Below are 15,387 nucleotides of genomic sequence, written 5' to 3'. Positions count from 1 at the left end.
TGTTGGTTTATTCTTTCGAATTTTTCTCGTATATTTGTCACAGCCTTTCTGGCACGTGGTCACCTGTCACTCCCATGTGACATTAAAGGGATTGTTTTTTTAAGAATGTGGTTATCCTCCAACTTTAAAAATAAATATCTGTTGGTTGATCCCTCGGGAGCTGGATTCTGTTGGCTCTAAAACCTAAACATATTTGGAAATAATACTGTACACATGAAATGTAATTTGTCAACGCCATTGTGTGACATCTCAGATCATCATCTTCATTATCCTGGGACTTAAATAATAATGCTCTAGTCTTATGGGCTATCAATATTTGATCTGTGGGGTCGGACTCTGACTTTGAAGGGGTCGCCATGCTCAGTTGAATGGGACGGAGTTGCAGTACCGGACACAGCCACAACCACATGTACGGCGCTGTGCCTGTGTAAACAATGAAGGGGGCACGGGACTGATCACCGGGTGCCCTGGGACTGAACTCCCACTGAAATCTGTGGGATCTGCGATATTTCGTTTAAATAACCAGCTTTACTGTGGCGGATCAAGTGTTTTATATTGTAGATCACGATTACAAAATATCAAGAATCTTCATCTGGAAGATGCAATTATCTAGTATATTTATTGTACCATTCCATTATTGGGCTTGTACTTTTTTTTCGTGACGCTTTATAGGATATTTTTAGGCGTGAAAATAATGGGTTATTTCACTTTCTCTCTGACTGACTTTATATCAATTTATCCAAAAGGTACAACCGGTTTCTCGCTGGGAAACTTTACTCCAAAGACAACTGCATCGGGTTTTGGGTTTGGCACCACTAATACCACCGCATCATCAACCGGATTTGGGGGTAATGGCGATGTTTTATGATTTATATATACATTTCTTTATTTATTTTTTTGTCCAACCCATGTCTCTTAATATGTCAAATGGGTGGGATCGCTCCATATCTTCTGCAGCCCTTGCCGATGGGACCAATAAAAGAACACCAGTAGAGGATGCCATACAATGGCATCCGTCGCCCATAGGCTATTTTACCCACACGGCTATTTTTTACTGGACTTTGCGGGATGGACTATCGTAGCCTACTATACCTTGACGTATACCCGGCAGACGGCGGCCGAAAGAACGCTCTCTCTCGACTTCCATCTGACGATAGAGCCCTATGGATACTTTTAGCGTGTACATCGGGAGCCTTCCCGACATAAACGCTGAACGTAAAGCAAAAACGTGATGTGAACAGGGCCTAACGCATACTAGATATTAACTGAGGTCATTTCTGTTCATATTTTTTACTTCAATGAGTTATTTCAGTAGGAATCCATCCCAGAAGCTTGTTTTTCTTTGCATGATAACTTTGTCCTGCATGTACCCAGCCATGAAAAGGTAGGTGGCACTGTATTCGTATTAGCAAGGCTCGATCATTTCCTTCCATCTATATTTTTTGTACAACAGAAAACGGACCCTTGTGGGTTTAATTCTAAATAAGACCTTTTGACTTTATAGTGGTTCTCTGATCATAGACGACCCCAGGAAACCGCCGATTTTGCTGGGAGAATCGGCAGGCATTTCCCTGGGGTAAATGTATTCTTACATGGTGGTCTTTCAGATGATACGGTAATATGTGGACGGCCTTGGTCTGCCGGAGCGAGAGACCCTGCTTGTTAGCGGCTCTCCATTCTGGCCCATATGACTCTTTGACGTCCATATGCCCTAATAGTGCATATATACAGTGGCTGTTCTGATGGGATATCCTCTTTAACCCCTTAATGACCAGCCTATTTTGGACCTTAATGACCAAGCTATTTTTTACGTTTTTCAATCGTCGCATTCCAAGAGCTATAACTCTTTTATTTTTGCGTCGACATAGCTGTATAAGGTCTTGTTTTTTGCGGGACAAGTTGTACTTTTTAATAGCACCATTTTGGGGGACATATTATTTATTGATTAACTTTTATTAACTTTTATTTGGGGGGAATAGAAAAAAATCTGAAATTTCGCCACTCTTTTTTGCGTCCTAAATCTACGCCGTTTACCGTGTGATATAAATAACACAATAACTTTATTCAGCGGGTTGTTACGATTGCAACGATACCAAATTTGTATAGTTTTTGTATGTTTTACTACTTTTACACAGTTAAAACGCTTTTTTTTTCTAAATTATTTGTTTTTGTGTCTCCATATTTGAAGAGCCGTAACGTTTTTGTTTTTTCGCCGATGCTGTTGTATGAGGGCTTTTTTTTTGCGGGACGACTTGTAGTTTTTATTGGTACCATTTTGGAGTAGATGCGACTTTTTGATCACATTTTTTTAAAGTCAGGATTCACAGAAAACAGCAATTTTTCCATAGTTTTTTATTAATTTGTTTACGGCGTTCACCGTGCGGGTTAAATAATGTAATAGATTTATAGTCTGGTTTGTTACGGACGCGGTGATACCAAATATGTGTAACTTTTTAACTTTATTTTGTTTTTTAATAGTAAAGCATTGTGTAAGGGGAAAAGCTGGGTTTTTCATTTTTTTTCACATTTTTTTTTAAATTAACTTTATTAAACTTTTTTACTAGTCCCATTAGGGGACTATAATATGCGATTCTGCGATCGCATTTATAATACACTGCAACACTTTTGTATTGCAGTGTATTATGCCTGTCCGTTTAACACGGCCAGGCATCTGCTAGGTCATGCCTCCGGCATGATCTAGCAGGCATTCACTCCAGGCAGACCTGGGGGCCTTTATTAGGTCCCCAGCTGCCATCGCAGACACTCGGCGATCGTATCGCCTGGTGTCGGTGGGATAGAGAGGGAGCTCCCTCCCTCTCTCCAAAACCACTCAGATGCGGTGCTTGCTATTGAGCACCGCATCTGAGGGGTTAAACGGGTGAGATCGATACTAATATCGATCTCACCTGGCAGAGCAGGGGCGCTCCCAGCCCTCCGCTGCCTCTAGCAGCTGAGAGCAGGGAGATTTGACAGCTCCCTGCTCTGTAAACTTATTCCGATGCCGCGACGTAAAAAGTCTATGGCATCGGAATAAGGCCCGTTAGTGACCGACGTAGAAACACGATGGGCCGGTCACTAACGGGTTAATAATACACAATGCAATAAAGCCTAAGCATGTAGACCGTGTTGGGCATTATTAAGTGGCAGATTAAGGCCTCATGCACACGACCGTAGTGTTTTTCTGGTCCGCAAATTCCAGGACCGTGTTCCGTGAAATGTCATCCGCAGTTCATCCGTATGTAATCCGCAGTTCATCCGTATGTAATCCGCAAAATGCGGATGAAAAAAAAAAAGCCTAGGTAAAACAGGATGACGACAGAACTCATTCCCGGTCGTCGCCTAGCAACACTTCCACAAATCCGCAAAACTGCGGATGACACACGGAGGTGTATCCGCAATTTCCACGGGCCCATTGACTTCTATTGGCATGTCCGCATCGAATTTGCGGCCCGTAATAAGACATGTCCTGAGTTTCTGCGGCACGGATTTGCGGACATGCGGAGACCCGTGAAAACACGGATAGTGTGTATGGGCCCATAGAAATGAATGGGTCCGCAATTCTCCCGTGGATTTGCGGGGGAATTGCGGACGCAAAAACACGGTCGTGTGCATGAGGCCTTAGGATTGTCATGTTCTTGTAATCCACTTTTGCCAGATTTGAATGTTGGTGTCTGTTACTTGCCCAGTAAGTTTTCTTGCCAGGAGTCTACATTGCTCCTTTAACACCTTAAAGAGGCTCTGTCACCAGATTCTGAAACCCCTATCTCCTATTGCATGTAATCGGCGCTGCAATGTAGATAACAGTAACGTTTTTTTTGTTTGTTTTTTAAAAAAAACGTTCATTTTTGGCCAAGTTATGAGCTATTTTTTATATATATATATATATATATATATATATATATATATATATATATATATATGCAAATGAGCTTTGAAATGGACAACTGGGCGTTTTTTTTTCGTTATGTCCAACTGGGCGTGTATTGTGTTTTTAACTGGGCGTGTTTACGTGTATGACGCTGACCAGTCAGCGTCATACACTCCTCTCCATTCATTTACACAGCACATAGTGTTCTTACTAGAACGATGTGCAGCCACATACACAAGTGTCCTGATAATGGATATACATGACCTCCAGCCTGGACGTCATGTGTACTCAGAATCCTGACACTTCTGAATCTTTTCTGCGAGATTTCCAGCAAGCCACGCGTAATCTCGCGAGATTACGAGGTAAACGAGATTTGTGTGTGCTGTGTAAATGAATGAAGAGGAGTGCATGACGCTGACTGGTCACTGATTGGTCAGCGTCATACACGTAAACACGCCCAGTTAAAAACACAATACACGCCCAGTTGGACATACGAAAAAAAAAACACGCCCAGTTGTCCATTTCAAAGCTCATTTGCATATATATATATATATATATATATATATATAATAGCTCATATCTTGGCCAAAAATGAACGTTTTAAAAAACAAAAACAAAAAACGTTACTCTTATCTACGTTGCAGCGCCAATCACAAGCAATAGGAGATAGGGATTTGAGAATCTGGTGACAGAGCATCTTTAAGGACTGAGCCTATTTTAGCGTCAGTTTTCCCATAATCATTATTTATCACCTATCCACAGAATAGGTGATAAATAGCTGAGCAGTGGGGGTCCAATTTCTGGGACCCCCACTGGTCACGAGAACGGGCTTACCTAGCTGTTCCTGGGAGAGCCATAGGAATGGAGCAGTAGTGCGCGTGCTTGGCCACCGCTACATTTTATTTCTATGGGGCTGCTGAGCGCTATCTTCGGCAGACCCATAGAAATGAATAGAGCGGTGGACGAACATGTGCACTACCGCTCTATTATTATGAGTTTTCCAGGAACGGCAAGGTAAACCTTTTCTCGTAATCGGTGGGGCTCCCAGTGGTCTGATCCCCACCGATCACCTATTTATCATCTATCGGATAGGAGATAATTGATTATGGAAAGACCCCTGCAGAATTTTTTTTTCATTTATTTATTTTTTGCTTCTCTGCACTCGGAGAGCCATAGCTTTTATTTATTTGTTTTCTTTCAATCGAAGTAGCTGTATGAGGACTTGTTTTTTTTTGAAGGACGAGTTGTATTTTTCAATGGTGCGCTTTTGATTTTTGATTGAATTTTTTTGGGGAATGGAAAAAAAACAGCAAATCCGCCCTTGTTTTTTGCTTTGTGAATATACGCAGTTCAGCATGCAGCATAAATATCACGACTATACAAATTATGTACAATTTTTATTTTATGTTTTTTGCTACTTTTGCACGATAATAGCACATTTCAAGGAAAAAAATATTGTTTTTGTCTGCACATTTTAAGAGCCGTAACTTAATTCTGCCATTTTCTGTCACTTATTTTTTTTATGTAATTTACTGTGCGGTAGGACTGGGCGATTATGACCTAAATAAAAATCATGATTAATTGAACATGTAACCTCGATTACAATTAATGGTTATTTAGGCCTCTTTGCATGTGGTGCCCCCTATTTGTATGTTACGCCATTGAATTAATACTTTTTCCCCTGAGCCTGCTGTATACTACAGTATATAATATACCCCCTGACCCTGCCCTCCACACAGTATAATGCCCCCATAACTGCCCTCCACACAGTATACTGCCCCCCACAGCTGCCTCTATACAGTATAATGCCCTCAACTGACTTCTATGCAGTATAATGCCCCTATAGCTGCCCCCACACAGCCCAGTGTCTGATAAAAATAATACTATACATACTCGCCTAACCTCGTTCCAACGACGAGTAGAGGAGATCCCTCTGGTTTGTGCAGCACGGCGCAGACAGGCGTGATGACGCCACTGCCTTTCGTCCGGCAATACATAGTGATTGGTAGAGCTCTACCATTGGTTTCAACTGTATCTGCGTCCTGAAGATGCAGTTTAAACCAGGAAAAAATAATTGATAAAAACTAAATTTGCTGGATCACGTTGATTAATTGCACTGAATTTCGGTTTCCTTTTTTTCCGATTAATTGCCCAGCCCTACTCTTCGGTTTAAATAATGTGTTAACTATATTATGAGTCGTTGCATTTGCGCCTATACCATATATGTCTAACGCTTAGTCAAAATAAACCACTTTTTATGGAAAGAACAATTTAGTTTTTTCTGTGAACACTTTTTCCTGTTTTATAAACTTTAATAGGGGACTTAACAGTGCGATCTGCTGATCGCTTATATAATGCTTTAGTATACTCCGTATAACAATGCATTACCGCCTGTCATGGCATGGCCTAATAGGCATATAGCCAAGGCAGGCCTGGGGCCATTTGTTAGGCCCGGCTTCCATGACAATTTATTGGTGCCACATATTGTGAGGAGCCGATGGGATGAGAGGGAGCCCCCCCTTTCCTATGTCTAACCACCCAAATGCTGCAGTTACTATTTGCTGGGGCACCTAAGTGGTTAAACAGCCAAAATATGAGTGATCTCCAATCCCGTCCACGTCCAATGGATAGCTCCTGTGGCATCCATTGGGCGTACCATTATGTCTTATTGCGGTCAGAAAACTATATTCGGATGTAATGGTATGTCCGTTTTCAGGAGGGGTTAAATGTCACACGTCCACACATGTTCCAGCTGTGTAAATGTGGTAAGAGTGAAAGGCAGGAATCGTAGCTCTCTTATGCTGGGCCTACTTGTAACCATATGAATGTGTTGTAGATGTGACTCTTTTGCTCAGTGCATATCTGTACGTCTTATTTCTCTTCTTTACTTGTTATTAACTCCTGCCACCTTTTCTTCATGCTTCCCACTCATCAGGATTTGGAGGGCTTGATTCAGCAACCTCCAACACCACTGGTTTTAACTTTGGTGGGTTCGGACTAGCTGCTAACCCTTCCTTAAACTTTAACATTGGGAATTTCAGTGTTTCCTCTGCTCCAGCTCCGCCATTCAATTTTGGTAACACCCTGGCATGTGCAGGTAGAGAAAAATGAATATACGTGATGTTTGTCATAATCCTAATAATGCAGTGATCCAAGAACCAGCAGGTGGTAACTGATAACACTAGGTATGGCTTCAGGTGTATTAAATTCCGTGAGCTTTGATACATTGGCTATGCATTTTGCAATGGAGGTGCCCACATCAGGCTGTAGAAAACTGGAATCTGGTTGCTGTAGGAAAGCCCTCTCCGTAAGGCATAAGTATATTGCATTGAAATCCCTATTCTGAATATGTCCTAGGAAATCCTTCACGTCCGTACAGCTAAGGGTGTATTCACATCCGCTTCTGTTCATTGGTTCCGTTCGACCCTTCCGTTTTTTAAGCAGAGAGAATAGCATAGTCGACTACGCTATTGTTTCCGCAAAAAAAAAAAAAGGGAAGCATTACCATTGAAATCAATGGTAATGCAAACCGAAGCTATGGTTTCCATTCATCGGTTCCTCCTATGGAAAGGTTGAACAGAAGCCCGACGCGGATGTGAACAGGACCTAAGGCCCTCTACATCACATTTTAAGCCTCCTGTCGGAGGTATACATCCAATGTATACCTCAAACGGAAATCTGCAACGTATCCCTCTGTGAATGCATACAGTGGACTACGTCAACCATACAGCTCCTACCTGCCCAGTCTGGTGACAGCAGAGGATATAGGCATTCGAGAAGATCCGGTCAGTGCAGAAACTGAATAACCTCTGGACGCCGATAGGGGGACTGACGCTTCTGAACGTAATGTGCAGCCATCACGCAACTCCACAGAGTATTCCGCCACCTTCAGGCTTCTGGCTGCCTGCAGGGTATACTGCTCTCAAGGAGGGGCCTCTCGGTTGACAGCCTCTGGCAGTTGAACATATTGCTAGAGTATATAAGGAGCCCAGATCTGAAGAGTCACTGTCCATATATGGACAGTTACTTCACTGTAGCTGTCCGGGGGAAGCTGCTCAGGTATCTTGTTGCCTGAGCTTGCTTGTGCTGGGTCTCTGGTCTGGCACGAGGGGATGCTGGGTGGCTACAGTGATGCCTCTGTATGGCAGGTGCCCCTGGCTGACAAACTGGGGGCTGCGAGCCATAACTCTGTCACAGTAGCAGTCTCCCAGGAGCAGCCCTGGCTCACTCTGATGTGAGCTTGTTGGATCTGGGCAGCAGTTCTTCTCCCCCCTCCGCTCGGGCTCAGCGTTCCTATCTTCACCACCGTGGGACAGCTTCATCTCCCCGGCTATAAACAAAATACAGATGGACCCGCAGCGGGTCACAATCAACGAGCAGAGCAGGGAGGCTACGAGTGTACCAGATCCTCCATATGTTAATGAGGTCCCCCAGGGACATATACGTTTAACGGAGGCCTGGATGAATGTTATATGGTAGCAACTGTCACCCATAGGCTGTTTTTACTGGATGCCGTTTTATGGAATATGTAGTCTATCACACTATTCCATACTTTTTATTTTGCGGAATACTGATGTTTATCAGCCAGATGAAGGCTGAAAGGAAACTCTTTTGGCCTCTGTCGGACTAATGGAGCCCTATGAACGCTTTGAGCTTTTCCAGCAGAAACCCTAAAGGTAGAGCAAAAACTTGATGTCCTGCACAATAGGCCTAATAGGTGTATGTTAACACTTTCAAAGTTTTGGTGGGCTGGAAAAAGCAAAGTAGCAAATGCTTCTAAAAAATTGTCCAGGTTTCTTTTTAAATTGATCTCTATGAATGCCTTATTGCCTAAGAACTAAAGAAGTCAAATTTGCCCTTAGATTACTGTAACTAGATCCTAAGATCTGTTTCGTGGGTCCACCTTATGTGTCATAATTAAAAGCTAAACCGTTTTTGGGTCATGCCACAGTTATTTCAAATCTCAGCACACCCTATCCTTTACATATGTGTCGTGTTTATTCAATCCATTGACTTTATTTGGGAGTAAGCCATTGTTTTTCCATAGAGGAAGCTTTAGGAATATTTCCTTTAACCGCTTTTAATATTTTTTTTCCAAAGTGGTAGTGGTGCAGATTGCTGGGACACTACTACTGAAAGGAGTTCTCTGGGACTTTTATACTGATGGCCTATTCTTAGGATAGGTCATCAATATCAGATTGATGGGGGTCCAATGCCCTGCAACCCTACCGATCAGCTGACTGAAGGGGCCGCGGCTTTTTCACTGCTTACCAGGCACAACGCCATACTCCTCCGTAGCAGCTGTGCCTGGCATTGCCGCTCAGTCCCATTCACTTGACAAAAATAAAACCATTATTTTTCAACTGGATGTAAAAACGTGTTGTAAACCTAGCGTTATCTGCTAGGCATTTTAATTTGGATGATCCATTGGTAGAACATTCAGCCTGGCCTGATGCCTTTGTTACAAATAATACAGAGGACAAGAGCCCTTGAGGCCTGCTTTGAGTGCCGCTGGAGAAGGCCCTGGGCCAGGAGACATGAAGCAGAGACCATCATGAGATCACTCAATTCATATGTGGATAGGGCTGAGAAGGCTGGTGCTACCAGTATCGGCACAGACCGAGACTGTTTTAAATGAGAATAAGGGACGGATAAGCCTGTATACACTGAATGTTGTCGCCCAACAATGAGGTTGGTAGAGGTGGGTACAGCAATCTCCTCCATAAATATGTGAGACTTATAAGCATTATATTGTTCATACAGGTATAGGCTACCATATAGACTTAACGATTTTGAATATCTTTGTCATCCAGTATCGGAGACCATTTAGATTTACTTAAATTTTATTATCATGTTGCCGCTATTCTTGGACCACTGCATTTTATCACACACATTCCACCTGTTACCATCTAAGTCTTGTTGGAAATACCAGTTCCTTGTAAACTCAAAATACAGTAGTAAGGTTTTGTTGGGATGGTAAAGCTTCCACCTTATTATGTTATGTATGTAAACAATATGTCTGTTTTTTTTGTTCTTCACACGTTTCTTCAATTGCTACGGTTGCCACCAATACATTCATATTTGAAGCCGTTATTGACTTGTAAACAGTCCTCGTTTGTGGTCCAATGTTTTGTACATAAGGAGATCGGCACTATAATGTAGGTGACAGCAGTGCTTTTTATTTAAAAAAAAGATCTGTTTTCACCACTTTATTAGCGATTTTAGATTTATGCTAATGAGTTTCTTAATGCCAAAGTGGGTGTGTTTTTACTTTAGACCAAGTGGGCGTTGTACAGAGGCGTGTATGACGCTGACCAATCAGCGTCATGCACTCCTCTCCATTCATTTAGTCAGCGCATAGGGATCCTTTTAGATCGCTATGTGCTCTCTTATACAAACACATTAACAATACTGAAGTGTTTAGACAGTGAATAGACATTCCACGGGTTGTCTATTCACAATCTCTGCACTTCGTAACTGTTTCTGTGGTAGTTACAGCAGAGCAAGCGTAATCTCGTTGTAACCTGTCATCTAAAGCGTAATCTCTCGAGATTACGCTTCCTCTGCTGGAACTACCACAGAAACATTAACGAAGTGCAGGGATTGTGAATAGACATCCCGTGGAATGTCTATTCACTGTCTAAACACTTCAGTATTGTTAATGTGTTTGTATAAGAGAGCACATAGCGATCTAAAAGGATCCCTATGCGCTGCCTAAATAAATGGAGAGGAGTGCATGACACTGATTGGTCAGCATCATACACTCCTCTGTACAACGCCCACTTGGTCTAAAGTAAAAACACGCCCACTTGGGCATTAAGCAACTCATTAGCATAAATCTAAAATCGCTAATAAAGTGGTGAAACAGATTGTTTTTCTAAATAAAAAGCACTGCTGTCACCTACATTACAGCGCCCATCTCCTTATGTAGGAGACAGGGCACTTATAATGTGGTGACAGAGCCTCTTTAAAATCTTTCCATGGGACGTGCCATTGCATGTTCTCCACAGTATAGGATTGTATTACTTTCTCACAGTGCTATACTTGGTCTCCAGATCACATAAGGGATTAGCTACTCCACCTTCAATTATTTCTGGTTTTCAACCACCGCTTGTATGGAAAAGACATTTGTTTATTCCCAAGCAATATCTTTAGTTTCTCTTTATTCATTTTACTTATAGGCCGTAATTGGCCTTTGACTGTTGTAGTATTTTCTGCATGGGCATGGTGGCTTTTTTTTTTGTTCCTTTACTGTATGAAAAGCATAGTTGACTCTGAAAGTCAATACAAAGCTGCCCAGCAGTATACGTTTTTGAAGCTATGGGCAACATGCAACTAGATGGAATATAGCTACATTCTTTGGGTCTCTTCATTTGGCTTATACGTCGGGAGATTTTCCCAGTGTATGCGACAAACATAGTGTAAAAACGAGATGTGAACAGAGCCTTTGCTCAGGGATCGCTAAACTGAAAGCCAAAGTGCTTGGAAGCATACAGGGTCCCCTTTTTATCTAACTAACTACTGTGGGAGTCCCAGTTTAAAGAAGCCCCACCAATTTAAAGAGTTTGGTAAAATCAAAGGTAGACTTTAGTTGAAATTGCGAATGACATTCTTTTTGTTACAAAATAGAAAAGATCCAGAGCTTTTATCAAATGGATTTTGTATGGAGCTTTATTATTTTTATTCATATCAAATTTCCATAATCTCAAATGAGCAAAATAACATTGCTATCATCCTGTAGCCATTTTCCTCATCTGTATGTTTCTGTATGTGTTCTTTCACTTGCTATGTGTCGGGTGTTCATGTATTCACTTAATTTGTGCAACTTGTATTTTTGGATGTAAATAAATCCCTTATTCTATTTCCCCAGAAAATATTTCGCTCCTCCTTCTCATTGTTCGTATAACTTATTATCCTTTTGTTTGTTTAGGTGGGTTTGGTGGCTTTGGAGCAACAACAACAACAGCACCTTCTAGCACTGGTTTTAGTTTCTCTGCTCCAACCAACACTGGCGCAACCGGTAAGGGTCATATATTTAGCTGTGGAGTTGGGCATTTTGTTAAAGAAACACTGTTTGGAAATAAATGATAAAATGTAAACCGCAGATAAATTTGCCCTCATCGTTTAATGATGTGTCCCCTACTGCAGACAGGGCAGAGGGTAAAGGCTCCTGCTGCAGCCAGTTTTACTAACAGACACCTGATTGTGAGGAGGAGGTCCTGGAACAATGTAGAATAATTCTTTATATATTTCTCAGTATTAATTGCAATAAGAGAAAAAATAGGATCAAAGGAAATGAGGAATTGCTGGAATAATTGTTTTGTTTTTTTGTTTTTTTTTATGCATCTTGTTCAGTCTTCCTTTTAAACAAGGTTTCTTGTCTTCCCATCTCTTAAAGGGAATGTAGTGTCAGAAAATGACAGTACAGGATCCACTATTGACAATGCGTTATTCTGGCCGCTCGCTGCACATTGACCTCTGCACAGGTCACAGAGCGTACCTAGAACACTATAATGAAGCCAATCAACATCTCTAGTCTACAGGTTCCTAAAGTCCATTTGCTGCTGAAAAGCATATCTCTAAATGCTGCTCTGGCAAAATTGCTGCCCCAATAATCATGTACAGAAAGTAAAATGAAAAAAAAATAATCTACAATTCGAAAATAAAAATATTTTAGAAAAAGTGTTTCAGTATCTTCTAGTAAGTAAAATAAAAAAAGTCTAGTTGACACATTCCCATCAAGTAGGACTAGGTTTAGGGGTACTGAAAAGGTTTTAAGAAATGTTATACAGACAAATACTGTATCTTATGTTTGTAAGGACTTGTTCACACGGCGCTAAAAAAAGACGTGTAAACATGTTAAAAGCGCTTTTCAAAGTGCAGGCGTTTCTGGTGCGTTTTCTGGACACGTAATAAGGACATTCATTGACTATGGGAATACGGCGTGTTTTCCACGAAAACGCCAAGAATTTACCTGATACTGCATTTTTTACACAACGCATTTTTTTAAACATGCGCATAAAAAAAGTGTTGTATGCACTGCAATGCATTTTTCCATTGATGTCAATGGGAAGCTTAAATCATGCGTTTTTCGGCGCCTAAAAAGCGGCAAATAAACGCCATGTGAACAAGGCCTTTAGAGTGCAGCATTTGTTGATTTTTAACAGGTTGTCTCAGTACAAAGACTTATGACACTTCACTAGGTCAATCATTAGAACAATGTGACGGCGGCACTAGGGAGCCACTGTGTCACTTTGGCTTTTATCGGCTGCCTCTGGAAAAAGAAGAGTGTAGCCATCAGGAGACGCTGTACCTTCCTAGCGCTGCTGCCACTTCAGTCTAGCAATCGGCAGGGGCATTGTGGTCAAAACCCACACCTATGAACAAATGCTGTTTTTAACATGATTTCTTTTCCGCAATAGATTTTTCAAAGCACTGCTTATGTAGTCTATATGTATCAAATCATTATAGTCAAATGGAAATTAGGATAGTAGAATCACTTTTCCTTTATTGCTTTCTAGGTCTCTTTGGTAACACTCAAAATAAAGCATTTGGATTTGGAAGTGCTTTTGGTGCAACTGGAACAAATACCGGTCTCAACACTGGGTTATCAACTGGTCTAGGATTCGGGGGTTTTGGCGCTCAGCCTCAACAGCAGCAACAGCATAATGGTTAGTATACAATGTTATCGTTTCACAGTTAGTCTTTGTTGCACCATGTTAGTACAAGCTCACATAAGGCTTCGTTCACATCTGCGTTGGGGTCCCGTTCTGTCTGAGGTTTCCGTCAGAATGGGACCCTGAACAGACACGTTTCCATCACCATTGATTTCAATGGTGACTGATCCGGTGCCCATGGTTTCCGTTTGTGTCTGTTGTGCACCGGACCTGACGTTTTGACAGAAGCAAAAGCGTAGTCGTGTCTGTTCAGGGTCCCGTTCTGACAGAAACCTCCGATGGAACGTCCGAACCGGACCCCAACGCAGATGTGAACGAAGCCTAAGAGGCATTTTTTGTTTACATCACACAACTTTATTTGTGTTTTATCTTTAAAGAGGCTCGGTCAGCAGATTAGAAGTGCCCTAACTCCTACATAATCTGATCGGCGCTGTAATGTAGATAAGTGGTTTTTATTTTGAAAAACTATCATTTTTGAGCAAGTTTTAGTTTTATGCTAATTAGTTTCTTAACTCCTTCCCAACCGCCCACTGTCTTTTGACGTCCGGCGGTGCAGGTGCTTAGTCTACAGAGACGTCTTTTGGCATCGCTGTAGATCAGGCTGATGAGCGCTCGTGAGAGTGCTCGTCCTCAAAGCAGGAGCTGTAACTAACAGCTCCTGATCTTAGAGCAGCCTCCTGAACACAGCTGGGTCGGCAAACATTCGGACCCCAGCGGTTTAACCCTTTGATTACCGCGGCATGATCAAATGGAATTCCCCTCTTTGATTGCATCACCGGGATTCCAGTGATGCGATCAAACACTGGGGAATCCCTCTGCAGTCAGCCCTGGGGTCCTACAAAGGACCCCAGGGCTGTCTGTTCCGTGTGCCTGCTGTTCGGGCACACTATGTGCTGCCCGATCAGCAGCCTGTGTCATAGTGACACAGTGTAATGTATTAGCGTACAGAAGTATGCTAATACATTACAAGTAAAAAATAAAGTTATCCCTTGATGGGATTAAAAAAAAAAAAAAAAAGTAACAAAATAAATAAAAAAAAGTCCCAGAAAGTCTTTATTTTGCATAAAAAACATTTTATTGCCCCTACACTGAATAAAAACAAAAAAACCTACACATATTAGGTATCTACACGACCGTAATAACCTGAAGAATTAATCTAATGGGTTATTTAGCGTGAAACGTGAACGGGATAAAAAATAAACAAAAAAAACTATTCAGAGAATCGCTTTTTCCTATATTCACACCGTAAAAAATAACATTTTTACCCCCAAACAGTGGGGAAGAAAAGAATACTATTTCTCTCGCATAAAACAAGGCCTCATACAGCCACGTCAGTGAAAAAATAAAAAAGTTATGGCTGCAGAAGCGTAGAGAGGCAAAAACAGAAAAATTGAGCTGGTCATTAAGGTCTTTTCAGGCCCGGTCATTAAGGGGTTAAAGACCAACTGGACACGGTTTACTTTTGACCAAGTGGGCGTTGTACAGCGGAGTGTATGACGCTGACCAATCGGCGTCATACACTTCTCATTGTTCCAGCCAAGCTTCTTTCACTGCACAATCACACTGTAACAATGGGCTGGAACAATGAGAAGTGTATGACGCTGATTGGTCACTGATTGGTCAGTGTCATATACACTTCTCTGTACAACGCCCAGTTGGTAAAAAGTAAAAACACACCCAGTTGGTCTTTAAGAAACTACTTAGCATAAATCTAAAATTGCTCATAACTTGCTCAAAAATGATCGTTTTTCAAAATAAAAACCACTGCTGTTCTCTACATTCCAGCGCCGATCAGATTATGTAGGAGATAGGGCACTTATAATCTGGTGACCGAGCCTCTAA

General features: G+C 41.7%; 1 protein-coding gene across 3 annotated transcripts in view; it reads left to right on the top strand.

Moving 5' to 3' along the window:
- NUP54 (nucleoporin 54) overlaps positions 1 to 15,387 on the top strand; it is a 35,505-nt gene that overhangs the window by 964 nt on the left and 19,154 nt on the right. Inside the window, exons 2-5 of one of the 3 annotated variants that reach the window (XM_075860735.1) lie at positions 747 to 848; positions 6,804 to 6,965; positions 11,799 to 11,888; positions 13,390 to 13,539. In XM_075860735.1, coding sequence (XP_075716850.1) covers positions 747 to 848; positions 6,804 to 6,965; positions 11,799 to 11,888; positions 13,390 to 13,539 — 504 coding nt within the window. The remainder of the gene's footprint in view (positions 1 to 746; positions 849 to 6,803; positions 6,966 to 11,798; positions 11,889 to 13,389; positions 13,540 to 15,387) is intronic. The other 2 variants (XM_075860736.1, XM_075860737.1) reach the window with 2 other exon arrangements.

The sequence above is a fragment of the Rhinoderma darwinii genome, chromosome 1 (genome assembly GCF_050947455.1).
Source record: "Rhinoderma darwinii isolate aRhiDar2 chromosome 1, aRhiDar2.hap1, whole genome shotgun sequence".
NCBI classification, from domain to species: Eukaryota; Metazoa; Chordata; class Amphibia; order Anura; family Rhinodermatidae; genus Rhinoderma; species Rhinoderma darwinii.
The sequence above is the reverse complement of the archived record's forward strand: the minus strand, read 5'-3'. Positions and strand labels throughout refer to the sequence as shown.